Consider the following 18,995-nt stretch of genomic DNA (forward strand, 5'->3'; position numbering starts at 1 on the left):
ATATATGAGATTAATCATGATCAACCTAACGTATTACAGTTCTAGCTACATATAAATGCCACATTATTTGAGTCACTGTATTTAGGATAACTGAGATATTAATGCAAATTATAAACTCACTCATATGACAATTTTTGCATCAAGGAAGCCAAACAAAGGTTAAATCTTCTACCAACCAATACAGCCAATATGTATATATATATATATATATATATATATTAAACTCGCATCAAGTGACAAAGCTATGCTTGATTAAAGAGGTACACGGTCCACAGAAAATGGCATTGCACTCAAAACTCACGAGCTCTGCGCAACACAAATTTCACATGAACACACATTCAAACCATGTTTATAGAGACATACAAGCATGTCTTTCACGATAGTAGCATTACCAAAAGGCCAGCTGCAATTAACAAGCAAATGAGAAACACATCATCTGATTGATACAACAAGCACCTCAAGCTGCCTCCCCTTCCTCTTCCTCTTCCTCTTCTTCCTCGTAATCTTCCATATCAGCTGTTGCATCCTGGTACTGCTGGTACTCGGCCACCAGATCATTCATATTGCTCTCGGCCTCGGTGAACTCCATCTCGTCCATGCCCTCGCCTGTGTACCAGTGCAAGAAAGCCTTCCTCCTGAACATGGCTGTGAACTGCTCACTGACCCTCCTGAACATCTCCTGGATGGAAGTCGAGTTCCCAATGAAGGTGGAAGCCATCTTCAGCCCCTTTGGTGGAATGTCACACACACTCGACTTCACATTGTTAGGAATCCACTCGACAAAGTAGGAAGAGTTCTTGTTCTGAACATTGATCATCTGCTCGTCAACCTCCTTGGTGCTCATCTTCCCACGAAACATGGCTGAAGCAGTTAAGTACCGGCCATGTCGGGGGTCAGCAGCACACATCATGTTCTTGGCATCCCACATCTGTTGGGTCAACTCTGGGACGGTGAGGGCCCTGTATTGCTGGGAGCCCCTCGACGTCAAGGGCGCAAAGCCTACCATGAAGAAGTGAAGGCGGGGGAAGGGGATCAGGTTTACAGCAAGCTTCCGGAGATCAGAGTTCAGCTGGCCAGGGAACCGGAGGCAGCATGTGACACCACTCATTGTAGCAGAGATGAGATGATTAAGATCGCCAACTGAAGCGTAAAAAGAAAACATAAGAATGTATCAGAAACCTTAGATATCAAGAAACCTTATGATAAGACAACATAAGAATGTATCTACAGAGAACTATTTGTGGAACTCTTAGATATCAAGAAATGCATTCAATACAAAGAACATACTAGAACAAGTCATGTATAAACAACAGTGAAAGTATGCCATTTCAATAAACAATAAGATAGTTTTGATAAAATGCAGTTGTTTGTCACTTACAAGTAGGAGTTGCTAGCTTCAATGTACGGAAGCAGATGTCATAGAGTGCTTCATTGTCCAGGACCATACATTCATCAGCGTTCTCAACAAGCTGATGGACTGAGAGAGTAGCATTATATGGCTCAACAACTGTATCAGAAACCTTGGGTGATGGAAAAACAGAGAACGTCAGCATCATGCGATCTGGGTACTCCTCTCTGATCTTAGAGATAAGAAGGGTGCCCATGCCAGAACCAGTTCCTCCTCCCAGAGAGTGGCATACTTGGAAACCTGCAGAATAACATCTGAGAATTAGTACCCAGATACTACGGCTTTGCTGATAGCAAAAACAAGTGTGCCTTCTTTCTGAAGAGTTGGATGACAATGTCATTATGAACTGTGCTCCATCATGTGTACTCTCCTAAACATGACAAAGTAGAACATTTTGTGTTATTAATGTTGTGTGTGATTCTCTTGTGGAAAGTACTTTAATGCAACCACATGCATCTACAAGAACCAAAAACTAGATCTTGTAAGGAAGAACAGCATGAAGGCGGAAAATAAAAGGTAAACGCTAATCATATATATCATTCCAGTGGTCATGATTATATTATTGGTCAATAAATAATCATGTTCTCTTCGTGGAAAACTATCTCCAGCTTAAAATGGTTTTATGGAACCAAGCAATAGAACATAATTGACTCATTTTCAAACAACTAAATGCAATCAAAAGATTGGGAGACAAGGAAATAGGTGTGTGGATGATCTTTCCTTTGATAATTCACAGGCAGTTAAAAAAAAAATCATCTTTATTTTAGAAATCAAACACGATCCAACTTCAAGAAGCACATTAACAGAAAGTAAACATAAATCCCAAAGACCACTGTCAGATTCATTAGATCAACAAGCAAGGAGACCCAACATTCACAGAAATGGATAGATAATACAAAGATCCAAAATCCCCCTACATCTCTTCAACATCTAAAATGAAAACCTCGCCCCAAATCTGACCAGCAAGCAACAGAAAGTCTGTGATCCAGGAATAAGTCACGGATAAAAGAAAAACGTTCCATTTATCCCAAAAACTAGCTGATAAAAAAGCAAAGATTGATATAAAATCAAGGAACATCCATCTACAAGCATTTGCCCCAATCACGGATCCTGAAACCATACCTTGCAGGCAGTCGCAGTTCTCGGCCTCCTTCCTCACCACATCGAGCACCGAATCGATCAGTTCGGCACCCTCAGTGTAATGCCCCTTGGCCCAGTTGTTCCCGGCGCCAGACTGCCCGAACACGAAGTTATCCGGCCGGAAGATCTGGCCGAACGGCCCGGATCTGACGGAGTCCATGGTGCCCGGCTCGAGATCCATGAGCACCGCCCGAGGGACGTAGCGGCCGCCGCTGGACTCGTTGTAGTAGACGTTGATCCGCTCGAGCTGGAGGTCGGAGTCGCCTCCATACCTACCGGTGCCGTCGATGCCGTGCTCGTCGCAGATCACCTCCCAGAACTTGGCCCCGATCTGGTTCCCGCACTGCCCTCCCTGGACGTGCAAGATCTCCCTCATCTTCGCTTTCTCTGTCTACCTCCGCTACCCGGAGATCCTAAGGTGAATGCTGCCTGTCGCCGGAGAGAGAGGCGGAGGAGCGCAGCGAACGGAACGGACGCTGAAGGATCGGAGGAGTCGGAAGGGGGTACATTTAGAGGGGTGATTCGTGTCCCGTCACCGTGCCAAGTCTTACCGATGGCCTGCCTTGCCGCCTCAGATAAAAATCCAGTTAAACTAACGGCACGAATTCATGCCTCGTTGTTCTTACGGACGGTGACTATAACGCGACGGAAGCCCTGCGTCGAGACGCACGAGGAACAAAACGGACAAGTCACGTCACGAATCGGACGGTCGATATATGAAGATGACTTTTATGCGGACGCTTCGCCGACAGTTAGGTTGGGCCGTCACTACCGTTTGGAAGTTGGAGAGACGTTATTGTCGTCCTTTATATATATAAATATATTATTGTGGTGAAAAGAAAAGACCTTTTTTTTAGAGACAAAAAAGAAAAGCTAAGAAGATTTTACTGAAATTTATAAATAAAATTTTCAAAAATTCTTAATTTAAACATATATATATATATATACATATAATAATAATAATAAATTCATAAATTAGGCATAACTCCCAAAAAATAATTTAAAATGATATGAACCTATTTTAAGTAGACCTATAGATGGGCCATTAATATTAATATCAGGAAGAGATATACAGAAAGGAAAAAAAATTCTTTTCTGAAAATTATAAATAAAGATTTAAAAACGAATAATTTAATTAAGAATAATACTTGTGTAGAGAGATTCATGTGGTGGGTGTCATCAAGCATCAGTGGGTACGGACGGTCCTCCTGCAACCTCTTTCACTTCTTCTCACCTAATATGACAAGTAGAGCAATATAAATGAAGGAGATGAGAGTTGCTCCTCACCAAATCACTCACTCTTATCGGATGGCATCACCAAATCATCTTCGACCCTCGAACTCGGAGACAAAGTGGGGCTGGGTGGGAACAGTGGCCTCACATGGAGACATGTGCGGCTGACTCCTTCCTTTACAGGCAGATGCAATTGATCCCCGGAGTTGGAGCACATGCTGTCAGATTCATCTTTGCCGGAGTAACAAGTTTGGAATCATCATGCTTGGATTTGACTCCAAGCTATCTCCGGCCGGCTAACCTGCCGATGCTTAGTCCACTCGATCCACTCTGTTTCTTCTGCTTGCCGCTTGTCATCAGGTGGGTTTCCTTGGGAATGCAACACCAGTTGTTCTCGGGCTTATGACTACATTTACTTAAAAGCTTTATCTGAACACTAATTCATGATCTCTGTTTCTGCACTAGTGTAATCTGAATCGTTGTATCATCATCTCAGAGCCTTCTCTCGCAGGCTTTACGCAAAGCTTGTGCTCTGTCAGGGAACGAGATGCTCACTAGCTTAATCATCAACGAGAACAATGGAGGAGAGCATAGAAAGCAAAATCCATCCTATTCAGATGTCAGTGCCGATTCGGGAAATTATTTATTCTAATAATTCATGGCTAAAGTCCCCAAACACAACCATAAAAGCATTCTCTCTCTCTCTCTCTCTCTTATACGCTTCATATTACTCCGTACTTCAAATTGATCTAAGCATCAAAGAAACTATGATGAGTATATTCCTAGTACTAATCTTCACGGAAATCATTTTAGTTGGGGTATCTGAGTTGAGAATTTCTGCTTGAAGGAATAAAAAAAACCTAAGAGTGGTAATTCTTTGCAAGTTCGGGATGATGATATAAAATTTTCTCTCAATAATTGACTAAATCGGATCAATTTCAATACACCGTATTGACAATCGAAACAGCCACTAACATCTTTTTCATCTCTAATCTTCAATAATGGCTGCTCAAGAGCTCAGTTACTTGTGCTCTTGAGCTACTTCTGCTGGTCTCTCTCTCTCTCTCGCTTTGTAGTTGGTCCCACGTCAGACAAGTTCTACTGCCTCCTGGTGGAATCTAAGAACTGAGACACGAATCTAAGGACAAACACGTTGACCGAGAATGTCACGTCAACCAATCAGGAGCGCCAGCGGACATTCTTGACGCTCAGTGACGCGTGCCGACATTAATCTTATCCACTGGACTTTTTGATATGATGGATCTCACGGTGACTTCTCAGCAGATTTTTTCTCTTCTCATTTGAAGCAGGAATCAAACACAGAAGAGTGTTGCAGAAGAAAGAAAGAAAGAGAGAGAGTGAGAGAGAGAGAATGTCACACTAAGCTTTACGGGTCAAAACCTCCTTGACACATGCATGGAAGAACAACTTCCTAAAGAACAGCATCATCATCATCATCATCTGGGCTTGTAGATCACTTCGATGATTCGCCGGAACCGATCGACGTCGCATGGGATTCTCAGAACGCCAGGCTGATGGTTGCCGAACTCGTTCGCGGCCATGTCGAGCAGCATGACGATGCATGGGTCCTTGAACACCCTCACATGCACCACGAACCTCTCCGCTTCTGCGTCGTCCCTTCCGACGATCACCGGGACGTGTCCTCTCGGGACTCTGTCCTCCGTGCAGTCGCCGCCGGAGGCCAGTCGCTTGTACACCACCACCTCCTCCTTCCCTCTTCTCCAACGCATTCTTGCTTGCTTGAGACGAGCCTTAATTACCACATGAGCTCTTTATATAGAACGACGAAGACATTGCCGAGGAAGTCAATGGTTTCATACTTGGCGCAGTACTGATGTCTTGAAAAAAGAATAGAGTAATGGAGAATTGTCAAATTCGTTGACATCAGATCGACGACCGCATGCGCTAATGGATCAGGAGGTGATGCGAACCTGTGTGGATCGCGTTCCCGGTCATGGTAAGAGCTCGTTCGACATATATCATGAGATTCTGAGCAATACGATTCGCCGCAAACATCCAGCCGAACTCTCAGCTTCTTATGGTGTGCGCTTGAATCTGCACGGAGGCTCGTAGCTTGCACAACTGCTAAATTGCCATGGATCATCCTTAGAGGAGCGGTTGATGTAAATGATGATGATGATCTATCTCGAGTTATTGGTAGCATAGTGCATTTGCTAAGAGGCACAAATTTACCAGGTGATGATTGATTCTAACGTCAAAACTTGCGGCTGAGATGTCTGTAGTCTCACACAGAAGCACAAGAAGTCGTACTATATATGTCGAAAATGCTGACTCAAATGGAGTTGACGAGCTTAACACGTACCGAATATGATCATAACAGACAATTTAATGTCAATCAAATTTAGATTCATGCATTGGGCATTCTTGATGTTCATTGATTAAGATAGCAAAATCCAACTTTTCTTGTCCGGTCGATTGCCCAGACAGACCATCTGGTTTGCATATGAACGTGTAGAACCTTGGGTAATTTCTCTATCGATGACATGATTGAAGAGCTCACCAGCTCCTTCTGCTGAGATCTGAGATGTGGAAGAGCTCCAGTTCTCGAAATGAATGTCTGCCGTGAAAGAAGCCAAAGAATAGTAATGCTTAAAATCTAGGCATGTTCGACTTCGAACTTCACAAGTTGGATCATTGCACATAAACAAGACAAATCTAGGCATGTTTATATTGATGTCATCCTTGCTATTGCACGGAGGCATGTTTGTTCTGATTTCTTGCATTAAATTATATAAGGTTTCATAAATGTGTTTGTTCTATCAAAGGGAAGGGTGGTCATATGTGTTTGTGTGTATATAATCATCAAAAACAAATAATAAAAAAAAACACTCTTGATCGAGAAAAATGGGGTATATATGCCATTCATAGTCTCTACTCATAGGCAGAAAAACCATCCAAGAAACAGATTAACCTATCGAAAAGGCGTTGGGTTCATATGAAACCAGGATTTGTGAAGTAGATTATGCTTTTGGGCTGAATTTTATGCCATGCATGGGCTTGAATGAGCTTCAAATTCTATAAGAAGATTCATTTCACACGATTCTCTTAATCGAGGAATGTCGACATGCAAATAGCGGTCTTCGCACACCACACATAAATCTTCATCGGGGTCTTGTGGGCCAGTTGTGTCCTCAGATTCCCTTGGATCAAGGACAAAAAATCATCTTGCCCTCATTTTGGAGCGTTATCATCATTGTATCTATCCATGCAGGATTTACCATCCCCTTCATGCGTCTTGACGACTTTTGCATGATCTCGGGGAGAAGCTGAGAGAGAAGCTACCACCAATAGAGTTTACAGTATTTCACATACATTGGTTGGTGATAAGACATCTGACATTGTTGATGTTGTCTTCCTTGTGCTCGTCTTTAGCACCAACTCGGAGGATAAATAAATGCTTAAGGTGTTGACTACTGATGAGTAGTCCTTTTTTGACTGCTGCCCCAACAGTTCTTCCTAGCCGTTCATCATCTTGAATCATAGATAGCCTATATAATGTACTCTGACAACATTATATCTTGGAATAGTGAAGGGGAAAGCAACTGCAAGCGACCAAACTGTGAGGAGCAGAACTCCGATGGCTCCATATCATTTGTTTCCTCTGCTTAATCTTTTTGGCTGAATGAACAAGGAAACGACATTATTTTGAGCCCACAGAAACTGGAAGACAGGGATTGATGCCACTGGTCCTCTTATCCATCGACATTACTAAAGCTTCCATTGTGTGCCGGGAGGAACCAGTCAACCGAAGACTTCATCAATAAGTCAGTTGCCATTAATGCCTGGTCAACCAAACCCAAGTAAATAGCTTTTGACGTATAATTGTGATCTGACTTTTGAACACTAACATCATCGCATTCGGAAGAAGAAAAAAAAGAATAACAGTGGTGGAGTCACAACTCGATTGGTGAAAATTTCTTCCAAAGTTCAAAAAATAATAATATTTGAATTCATATTCCACTTCAGACTTAATTACTTGCAAAGATTACGTTGAGGATTGTGAGCAAACGAAAGCTTATGAGTTGTTCCAGTGTTCAATTATAATTTGATAAGTTCAAAATAGAGGCATGCACCAAGAGATCGGTTTATATAATGTTTATTATAGGATCATCATCGATTACAGCTTTGCTAAGACAAGTTTCCCTCGGATGTTGTCAGTATCCAACTTGAATAGACTTGGTATCTCAAATCCCGATCCATCGAAAGTAATGGCCATGTCACTTTTCATTACTTAGAGCTCGATGAAGATAAGTATCGATGTGATGATACTTGTGAGATAATGTTACATATACTGACCCGAAAGGAGGCTTTATGTACTGGAGTGTCTCGTTACTATCACTGTTATCGAGATAGGGGGTTGATTACAGTGGCTCCTCAGATTGCTTGCATGGAAGCATGTGAGCTGAGGCACCGTAGGTGGAAGGTTGCCGTCATGCCGACTCATATGCCTAGCCGATACGCATTACAAGGGAGGCAATGGCATGACAACAAAACATGAAGTGGACATCGTGTTTGAGACCTCGCAGATCGCCATTAATGATTCCCCGGTTCCTGTGTGGCATCTTAGTCAAGCAAGGAGAAGGGAAGGAAACATGCACAGCTCACCGGTCCACAACGAAGAGAAGTCGTAGCCTTATCTTCTCATGACTACTACACATCCAATTGATCTGTTTGTCAAAAGTAGATTATATACATTAATTATTCCGTATCGTACCCGTCAGCATGACGCAAAAGAAGAAGAAGAAGATAATTTATGTTGGGATTTTACTTTTTTTGGGGTAACATTATTCTCGATATCATTCGATGAATTGGCCCATCGATTCTGGTTCTGATAACTGTGCACTATTGCCTGCCGATTGATTGAAGAGAGCGAGCGATGGGACCTACGCGGGGTCCAAGGTAACATGGCGGTGGGTAAGTCCGGTACGCTGTTAGCTGGAAGGGGGAAAAGTACAAATCGTCGCTTCACAAGTACCACGCGCTTATACACGGATTGGGTAGCGTGTGGTGGCGGTGTGGAGATCCGATTGCTTTCGAATTGGGACTGCAGCGTGTTCCACGTGTCGGAATTCAGTTGGCCGGAGCGGGTGAGGATGGGCACCCACGTGGAGCAGCGGGTCGGGAAGAGGAGGTAGCGGTCACGTGATGGATCGACGAGTCACGACACTCAAGGCTGTGAAGGGCCTCACCAGTCCCGAAGCGAGTGCTCCCGCGGAAATTCTTTCTTAACCTAGCCCAGCTAATGAGAACTCGACTCCGCGTCGCTTGTTCCCTCGTTCTTATTGGGCGTTGGGCCGTCGAAGTACGTTTTCCTGAAGTTCCGAGGTCGCACTCGACCACGGCCGTCCGATGAGTGGCTAATCCTTCGTAAATAAGTCCAATTACAGAGGCATCGACGGGCCAGGAGGCGGAGGTCGTTTATTCCGAGCGCGACCAAACGGCCGGAGGACACGCAACACGCGCCGTTCGCGACAAACAGGTGGGCCCCGAACGCACGCCCAATTGGCCACCAGAAAGCGCGTGGGGCCGACGTTTTTACGGTGTGGGCTGCCGTGGGTCCCGCTATGGTAGGATTCCACGTCGACAGTTCGGTGCTCATCGTACCGGCGCACAGGCGATCGAACCCAACCCCCACCCCCCCCCCCCCCCCCCGAGGGGGAACAGAAGCCACGGGGTCCACCGAAAGGCTCGCAACGGCACCACCCTCGTATGTCTCCCAAACCACAGCTATGCCACCGCAGCGTGACACCGTTTTTACACTGCACTCCTAGCTTTTTCTGTCGATAATTGGCCAATCCAGCATTGGCTCGTTCATGAATCATGTCATCGGTTTGGCATGTCAGAAGAACAACATGTCGATGTTGGACGCGTGCAAGAAGAATCTATTTGTGTCCAAATGTTTACCTCCTGCAGCTGATACTCGGCATCAGTCTGCAGCAAACCATATCTCCACATCATCCATCACGTAATTTGACGTAGCTTGGCGTGAGGAGAGCGGGGAGGGGGGTTTTGGTCATTTGTGGTCGTGCCTCGTGTCGTGGTGTGATTGACGGCATAAAATGACCAGGACGAGGCGCTGGGCCCCGGCGCGCTTACGGTCACCGGACAAATCGGACTACGGAACGAGCGACGCTGAATCGGAGCCCGTACGATTCCCCGTTCGCCTCGAAACCACGACGCTGTGATCCTTTCCCCCGTTGGAAAATCGCCACGTGGTTCGAACAATTTTATGGCCGTTGTTCATGGCGTTTGCTGTTTAGTTTGCGACAGCGGAACCCAGTAAAGTCTACTGTACCTGCAAGTACTCGTCGCTCCCCTTCACCGGTTTATAAAAAAAATTACTATTGTTAATATACCCAAAAAAAATTAAATGTTATAAATACCCGGTAGAAGACCTCCCATTGCCGCTCCGTGCCCTTCTTCTTCTTCGGTTTGCGGAAACCCTAACCCTCTTCGATCGCTTCCTGTGTTGCTGCGGGTGTCGCGATCCTTGCAAGGGGATGAAGCGGATGACGCGGCGGCTGTCGAGGGTGGCTGACTCGTCGCAACACCCTGCTCTGGAGGACACGAAGGGGCCTCACCAGGCAGTGAGGGGAGGGGAGGGACGGCAGCACTCGCGGCGGGTACCGAGGGGCCACGTGCCTATTTGCGTCGGGAAGGAGATGCAGCGGTTCGTGGTCCGGGCTGAGATCCTCGGCCGGCCGGCCTTCCTCGAGCTCCTCCGCCTCTCCGCTCAGGAGTACGGCTACGAGCAGCAAGGCGTGCTCCGGATCCCCTTCCCCGCCCCGCTCTTCCGCCGCCTCCTCCTCCTCCTCTCCTCCTCCTCCTCCTCCTCCGATCCCGCGCTGGAGGAGCTCTTCCGCTCCCTCCCCGACGACATTCCTCGGTCCTCCTCGGCCTCGCCGGCCCAACTCTCTCTCCGCTAAGGCCTCGGCGCAGGTGAAGGCTCCTTTTTCCTATTTTGCCCTTCTCGATGCTCGTATACATAAAGCGTAAGAGGAGGGCAGTTGGGGAATTTAATATTTCCCTGGCATATAATTATTATTATTATTAAGATTATTGTTATTTCTTCTGCTTTTAAAGGAAGGAAATTGAATCTAATGATGTAGTTAGTGAGGGAGCTGCTTTGAGATACGTGTAATTTTGAGATGACGTCTATGCTAATGTGACAATTACCATAGAGCAACAGAAGCACAAGTGGTTCGGAAGGCATTCACCAAAACGCAGATGGCAAAGCTTCTGTAAATAAGACCAGTGCTTATAGTAGTACTATATATAATACTAGTTTTGTGGTAGAGAAGGGCAAACTAAGCAAGCAAACGAAAGAATCGAAGGACACATAACCATAGTTCCTCGTTACTCTTACGATCCATGAAACAGACAAATTGTTGATCATCAACAAACTCATACATGTGTCCTTCGTAGCTACGATCAGTAAAAGATTGCCATTTCTTGAAGCGTACCAACACCTAATGTAATAGGAAGTCACCTACTCACTCCATAAACCCATCTAGAAAATACCAGTGAACTTGTTTCGATTCCAACAAAAGCAACTCAAAAAATTAACTAACTCTAAACTCAGAAAATAATAAAGTCGCTCCATTGGAATCCAATTCATTTTAGCAAAGGAGAGAAGAATAGAGAAGGACCATCAAAGAGACTACATCAACATCCTGAAGCGACCTCATCAAGTGGGAGGAAGACGAAGCAGCTCCCCGATCCCCTCGACACCCTCACCTCGAGCTCCATCTAATCGCCTCTCTGGCCCTGATGGTGATAAAGAGAATTGACATAGAGAAAGATGACCCATGTATAATTGACGTTTTGACAAGGAAACAACAGCAAAAGAAGACGATGACGTTGATGTGGGTGTGTTCATCATCTTCATATGATGATGAGGGTGGATTTTGTGTTCATCATCTTACTTACACATGATCGAGCATGTTACTTTAGAGTTTTTATATATTTATCCTTACTAGTTTGTACATATCATGTATTCTATATGTATGTATGTATGTATGTATGTATATCTAAACTATAAATATCGGTTACTATTTTAAATTAAAAAAAAATAAAATTCTTGACATCATAACAAAGCTTTCAAAGGTGTTCTACTCTCCGGTAAGAATAAAAACATCTCAAATCTATCAGTTAATTAATAATTAATGAAGATTTTGACACATAGATGCAACTTATTGGATTTTGTACTGTGTGTAGAAGATATATACAAATATGTTATATTTAAAATTTTGAGGGTATATTTAAAGTTATGTATAGGTGTAGAGGGATACATTCTTCATATTCATGATCAAAGTAATATGCCTTCATTGTGCTGTTTGTTCCCATCACTGCACACCGATAACTTTCACTAATTTCAGTACTTGGATGAAGGTCAATACGACATTTTATACATACCCTAAGTGGTAACAACCTAGATTCTCTCTCTCTCTCTCTCTCTCTCTCTCTCTCTCTCTCTATATATATATATATATATGTGCTAATAATTCATCTTTACTCCTCTGCACAAGATGATCTCAGTGTATTAACTCATTCACTCTCCAACTGTCCGATGAGATGACAAGAACTAGGAGATGAGATTGCCAGCTCCAGGTCAAGGTGACTGCAAGTTGGGTCTCTACAGCCAATGGAACCTTCACTGCTTGTGATCCTGGGAACCACTGTTTCTTCTGGCTTCTGATGGTTGAAAGATGATAGAGTCAGCTCGCAATCCAGCTGAAGTAACTGCAAAAGCTTAGAGATAGGATCAGAACTTTACTTGTGTGTGAATTTGCTACAAGTAAAGAGTGAGTGCAAACCTCGTCATCTTGGTTGGATAGATCTCTTTCAATATATCCAAAATTATTTGTGTCATTATTTATGCTCCTTGAGATCAACTCTCTCATCACACCTTCAAATGATGGTCTGCACAAGTATCACACAAGTATAGAGTTTAAGGACTTGAAAGCATCGTAGCATTAGGTTGTGCTCCAGAACTTGGCACCCACAATTGGAAGATGTAGTTGCAGCCGAGTCTGGAGTTCATCCGTGGATCTTCACAATGAAGTACTGGTGAAGTGGAATCAACAAAAGAAGTGTAATGCTGTGTTCTCCTCCTCCTGTTCTTGTTGTCTGTGGATGGAAACTTGTGGAGTTTGGCTTGGCTGATGGTGATTCTGTACATCTGTCAGGATAGATAAGGGATATCTGAGTTGCAACCTGCCTAATCTGCAAGTTATTCTTTAAGATAATCACAACCAAACTTGCAATTCAAGCTAACATATTTTATTGGATACCATTGTATGACAAAAATTGTGATCTTGGAAAGATGATAAATCAGCATGGCTGCTGAGCCTATGCTACATTTGGGACTATACAATAGACACCTTTTTTTATTTCCGATACAGAAGAAGAGAGTAGACAGTGAACGGATCTTTTCAAGGATGGATGTATGTAAATATGTTGTATTGGATGGTTCTTCCGTAAGAAGCATGATTTATAACCTGAAAGTAATATGCTGTTTATAATTCCTATATACCCATGTATGTATGTGGCAGCAAATATATAAATATATATATAAATATATATATGATCATCTACCAAAGGCCGAAGCTGTAAGCAGATAAAAGAAGACTCATTATTTCTGCAGCAAAAGTATATAAACATACTTGCAGGTGGCTTTTAACATGAGACATCCCGAGTCCCTTCACACTCATCAGTTGTAAGATTTGCTTTGGAGTTGCTTCTGCAATAACCATTACAAATACAAACGAAATCAGAATCTTTACTTCAGTTCTGCACTAGAAAGTAATTACAGGATAATTGAAATCAAGATCTCAAGCCCAGTAAACTTTTCATCAATAAAAATATATTACTAGTCATATTATAATGGAAATTTGGTCATATGATAATCTTATACCAAATACTACACCTCAATAATCCGATACTAGATCTAAAATTCTCAGTATAATACTGGCATAATCACACATCATTCTACATAAAAAATAATAATTCATAAGATCTCGTGGGATTCTATATACATGTTTCTTACTATTTTGTTAGATAGAAGCTGCAATCATTAGATCTTGGTAACGATCATTGCATGAACTAACAAAACTTGCTGTTTGTCATGGCACAGTAATCTTATTATCCATTCATATGTTGACCTGCACATGTTGTGTCTCAGAGAGAGAGAGAGAGAGAGAAAGTAGTATTCTTACTGTTCTCTCCTCCGAGGCTCGCGACAGCTTGGATGAAGCGGCGATGGAGGTCCTCGGTCCACCGGATGCGGGGGGTTTCAGATCGGTTGTACTGTCTCGCTCCACTTCTCCCAAAGCATGTCATCACTTAAGCTGTGGTTTCTCCTCTGGAAACTGGTGCACGCAGATGACGACCACCACAACCTTGTCTCTTACAACAAGCTCCGCACTGTTGTATCTACAATCCCTCCTAACCTTTTTTCCCCTGCTTGCTGTGTACATATGTAGGGGTTAGGCTCTCCCGACTGAGTCCGGTCAAACATGCTCACATCTCTCCAAAAAGTTGAACGAGACTATGGATGGAGAAAATCTATGCTCGTGCTTTGACGAAAGATGGCGCTGTTAACATGCACGATATTGGTAGCTCGCTCATTCATGAGCTCCTTGAGGGTCCAATGTCATATGTGAGAGAAACTGGTTAATGCCTACTTCTACTTTTGTTTAATCTCAAAGTTGTATTACAATAAGCAGCACTCCACGTGCCATCAATCGCTTCTCTTTGGTGTTGGGACTTTTTTTCTGGATTCATAAATGTTTGTTTGGTGGAACAAGCAACATGCTTTTGGGGGCCGAGACGAAAGCCTTACACAAGAGTACAATGTGGAAGTCAAGGATGCTATCCTCGGAAAGAATGTAGCACCCTTGTGGACAAAGGTATGCCGCAGGAGTCACTCTCTCGTGCAGTTTCCTGGACGAGCAATTATTATTTGGGATCCAATAGTCCGATCGATGGTGATGCTTGACATGTTCTTGTTTTGACTGGAAACGAAACATCTTCTTTTGCGGTGACTGTTGCAAGGTTGCCATCCGGTGGCAAGTTTGATGCTTGCTTGATATTGAGGCGACAGTTGGGACAGATTAATCGATATTTTCATGTGGAATCACATGTCGCAGCAAATTCTTTCTTCTTTTTTTTTTTTACTGCCATATTAGGAGACGAGATTTCGACCTTCGGATTCTGTAGCGAAAGCCCACCGATTCGAGTTAATCGTGGATTAAATTCTTTGTCAAACTGGCCGCTCCTTCTTCCCTTCTTGGTTTATGTCCGAAAGGCTGGGCTTGCCTCGCAGCAATCGGTCGTCTTCCTCGAGAACTGAGAGGTTGGGGGAGGGCGCAAAGGAATGGTGTCAGAGTGTGTGGCAAGTCAACAAATGAAGCTTTGGGGATGCCAAAAGCCATTAAACTCCTCTCTCTCTCTCTCTCGCTTTCTCTTTCCATTGTCTTCGCGTCAAATGCTGACGGTGCCAAACTCTTGAAACTGTTCCCTTCGCTTGCCGTGTCCCAAACTACTTGACTTGTTGATTTCTTCCACGTATGACGACGAGGATGGAGGAGACAAGGCTCGGATCGGACACCACGAGCGTATGACGGTCGGTGGCTGGCCTACGAAAGGTGTTGGTCCTCGGCGATGAAGAAGGGGTGGAGGACTACAGGTTCCCATTCATCGAAGATCCAAACTTGACAAATCATTTGCCACCAAATTCAATGATTCGAGTGAGGTGCCGGATTCAAGCTCGATGGACAGACAGACAGACAGACACAAGATGATTAATTCCTAAGATCAATTATGCATATACATTTAGAAAAAAAGAAAAAGAAGAAGAAAAGAAAAGGTGAGATAAGCTCGATCAGATCATGTGGTGTATTGATATGTTATGGGGGTGCGGTTTGTCTTTGTCTTCTTCTCTCGCACTTGCTTGCTTTCAGCTTTTTCTTGTGAAAGTGGACAGGACTTGCAAGTTAGGCAGACATCCCCCAACTCAAAATCATGCATGTTTAAAGCACGTTGTGTTTGCCTTAGCTTGCATGCAGCTTTCATCTTCACAGCGACTGGTCTGACAGATTTGAAAGCTTCCTCCTCATCTTTGAAAATGCCTGCAATCGCTTTTGATCCATGGAAAAAAGATGTTTCAGAGTGCATGCTTTTTGGGGTGCCTTAGAACACTGACTCTATCGCCACACAGTTTTTTAATATAATCGTCCTCATGCAAAGCTACAATGATAGTAATTATAGATTGAGCATTATAATTCCTTTCTCTCTCTCTCTCTCTCTCTCTCTCTCTCTCTCTCTCTCTCTCTCTCTCTCTCTCTCTCTTATATATATATATATATTATTTGAAAAAAATAACAAAAATTCGGTTGAAACCAAAAGGACCAATAATTATAACAAAATTTTTAATTTGAAAAAAGTATTTATTATTATTATTTTTAATTAGTTGGAATATGAACAGTTTGGTGCTATTTCTATTTTCTCTATCTATCTATCTATCTTTTTCTCATTTCCACCGAAGCACAATCATCATCTTTAGCATAAGGAAGCGGTGTGTTTACAACTACACCATCATCTTGATTACAACTACAGTTGTTCAATATTATCATGCACATCATCAATTAAAACAACATCTAATGCATTGTAATTATTGGAATTAGTGTCATTTTTCAATCTCTTGTTATATTCTTTCTTTGATCAATTTATTTTGAAAATATCACTAGTGTCAACATCTTTATCACAATAAAATGGGTCATTCAAGTGTATGGCATAAGTGCCAAAATTGGAGTTATTTGATAGTTGACTTTCATCCATCACCTAATATTTGAATATCAATCTTAATAAGAAGGGAAAACAGAAAGTGAATTGTCCTTATAATAATAAGATCATTAGAAAAATAAGCATACAACATTTCATAGAAGAACCAATATAACAATATATATATATATATATATATATATATATATTAGGTTATAACAGTTTCTAGTTTTCAGATTCCACAAATGAATGACACAAACAAACTATGGTAAAAATTTAGATTCATATAATATTATTTGATATTAAAACATTCTAAATAAGACCACAAATTTTTTTTGTAAAAGTATGGTCTACAAAAGTGAACTCCTCATATAAGATAATCTGATTTGGATTTGGATTGAATGACTCTAAGGAATGATCCATATGCTATAAATTTTTTAGTTACAACCAAATGAATTTCTATAACAAAATTTTAAATGCATAAAAAAATTTAGATAATTTTTGTGAATAATTCCTGAATAATTTGATGTATGTATTTATTTATTTTCTTCATGTTATTTATTGTTTTCATTTTCACCAAAACATGATGATGGAGCCATTCATGCATTATTTATTGACATTTGAGCTTTTAAATAAATACTTGTGTCATTCATCGCATCTCGATCGACAACAGACATTAGATTCAACGACACATGTGCGCATTGGATTCCTATTCCATACCTTCCTTTGTCGACAAATGATTCTGATTCTCCTCGTGTGATGCGAATGATCCTTCTCGGTGCCTTTTCCGCCGTCGAGCGAACGAGGCGATCACATTTGGATTCCATTCTTCCCCTCTGTTCCCAACTCAACATGCCGGCCGACGTTAAAATTCCGAGGAGCCGTCGCTGATCCAGCAAAACCACGCGTCTTGGCGGTCGTGTGTACACTCAACGCTACACGCTACTTTTGTGTAAAATAAGCTTACGAAGAGTTGCCGTCTTCGATCTCTCTTTCTCTCTCTCTCTTAATTGTGAGAGAAACTTCCGAAGAGTTGCTACGAACATACATGCACGTATATATATATATAGAGCAGAGGGATGAGGAGATGGCATAGCAGTGCAGCGAAGAGAGAGGGAGGAGGAAGACAGAGCAGTGAAGATGAGCCACACATGTCACTGGGCTGCTGCTGGTTCCCATAATGTAAGTGAAACGAGGGTTCTTCTTTTGTTTCGGGTTTCAAGAACAGTGAATAAGTTGACCGCCATACTATTTGGTGTTGTTAATCTAAATGCTGTTCGTGCTTCATGTTGTTGTTGGGTGAGGCATCCACTCGTTGGCCGCTTAGAATTTCCCCTAAACAGTCAACTTAGTGTTTGATACGATTAAACGCACAAAATTACCAATCTTATTCGTTCGTATCACATGGAGGAATTGTTTTCAGGGTGGTGGAGGATCGGTTAAAGCAGGAAAGAAGGGCACGATTCACGTCTCAGCAAAAGCCATGAACATAACTTGGGCCAACGATGCGAGATTCTGGAAGTGGATTCCGCTTTCCAAGAATGAGCTACCCAAAGCCTTCTCCAAAGATGACATGAGGTAGCATTTTTTTTTTTTGTTCTGTCGCTCTTTACACCATGCATGCTATCAACTCATCCGATGAGCTCATCATACATAGTCTTATCAAAAAGGCCACAAACTACGAAATGCTCTCGTGAGATAGATAGATAGATAGATAGATAGATAGATAGAGATAGATAATAAATCTTATTATTCCATGATGCTTACTGACCTGTGTTGGTTCATCTTGTTCCATGATGCCATAGCTTTGACGCTGCTGCAGAGCTGATTCAGGTGAATTGGCTCGAAGCAAGAGGGAGTCTGGACATGGCAGTGCACAAGCAGCCTCGACTCAGTGGGTCCGGACGCTATGAGATCATCTACCACCTCAGGTTTAAGGTCGATGCCTTTGGGTGGAGCAATGCCCCCGTCACCTTTGAACTCATCACCCCAGACGGGCACAGGCAGCGGAAAAGTGTGATGTTGGAGCCATACAGGAGGAGAAGCAACGAGTGGCAAGAGATCCATGGTGGAGAACTCAAAATGACGGGAAAGGTTGAGTTCGCCATGTTTCAAGTCGAGAGCCATGGCTGGAAGGGTGGCATCATCTTTGGAGGTGTCTCTTTAAGGCCTAAATAAGGAAGACCAGTTCTGGTTAGAAGAGATCTGGAAAGTATCCATCTGCTACCAACTAACGTATTATTGTGTTTGTTTGTCACTCTTCTTGCTGTGTGCTCCGCTCCTTTATGCAGTCATCGATCGTTCATAGTTTGCTTCATACTAAGTTACATTTGGTTGGTGCTGTGACACCTTATAGGATGGATGAATGAGTTGAACCAAGCATGCCATT

At 42.8% G+C, this 18,995-nt stretch overlaps 4 protein-coding genes across 4 annotated transcripts; 2 read left to right on the forward strand and 2 right to left on the reverse strand.

The window, feature by feature from the left end:
* Nucleotides 1-234: 234 nt before the first annotated feature.
* Nucleotides 235-3,091, reverse strand: LOC135638085 (tubulin beta chain-like). Its single transcript, XM_065151034.1, has 3 exons — nt 2,531-3,091; nt 1,379-1,648; nt 235-1,140 (listed from the first exon to the last, which is right to left on the reverse strand). Exons 1-3 carry the CDS (start codon nt 2,922-2,924, stop codon nt 458-460), a joined length of 1,347 nt encoding a protein of 448 aa, XP_065007106.1. The 5' UTR covers nt 2,925-3,091; the 3' UTR covers nt 235-457.
* Nucleotides 3,092-10,220: 7,129 nt separating this feature from the next.
* Nucleotides 10,221-10,939, forward strand: LOC135638482 (auxin-responsive protein SAUR71-like). The gene has a single exon (XM_065151601.1). It carries the CDS (start codon nt 10,324-10,326, stop codon nt 10,747-10,749), a length of 426 nt encoding a protein of 141 aa, XP_065007673.1. The 5' UTR covers nt 10,221-10,323; the 3' UTR covers nt 10,750-10,939.
* A 1,202-nt stretch (nt 10,940-12,141) lies between these two features.
* Nucleotides 12,142-14,415, reverse strand: LOC135638481 (myb family transcription factor MPH1-like). Its single transcript, XM_065151600.1, has 5 exons — nt 14,041-14,415; nt 13,489-13,565; nt 12,829-13,004; nt 12,640-12,745; nt 12,142-12,565 (listed from the first exon to the last, which is right to left on the reverse strand). The coding sequence occupies exons 1-5, from the start codon at nt 14,162-14,164 to the stop codon at nt 12,371-12,373; spliced, it is 678 nt and encodes a 225-aa protein (XP_065007672.1). The 5' UTR covers nt 14,165-14,415; the 3' UTR covers nt 12,142-12,370.
* A 3,220-nt stretch (nt 14,416-17,635) lies between these two features.
* On the forward strand, nt 17,636-18,923 carry LOC135638920 (protein PHLOEM PROTEIN 2-LIKE A2-like). The gene is made up of 3 exons (XM_065152499.1): nt 17,636-17,788; nt 18,030-18,184; nt 18,412-18,923. Exons 1-3 carry the CDS (start codon nt 17,747-17,749, stop codon nt 18,782-18,784), a joined length of 570 nt encoding a protein of 189 aa, XP_065008571.1. The 5' UTR covers nt 17,636-17,746; the 3' UTR covers nt 18,785-18,923.
* The last annotated feature ends 72 nt before the right edge of the window (nt 18,924-18,995 follow it).

The sequence above is a fragment of the Musa acuminata genome, chromosome BXJ3-5 (genome assembly GCF_036884655.1).
Source record: "Musa acuminata AAA Group cultivar baxijiao chromosome BXJ3-5, Cavendish_Baxijiao_AAA, whole genome shotgun sequence".
In the NCBI taxonomy this organism is placed as follows: domain Eukaryota; kingdom Viridiplantae; phylum Streptophyta; class Magnoliopsida; order Zingiberales; family Musaceae; genus Musa; species Musa acuminata.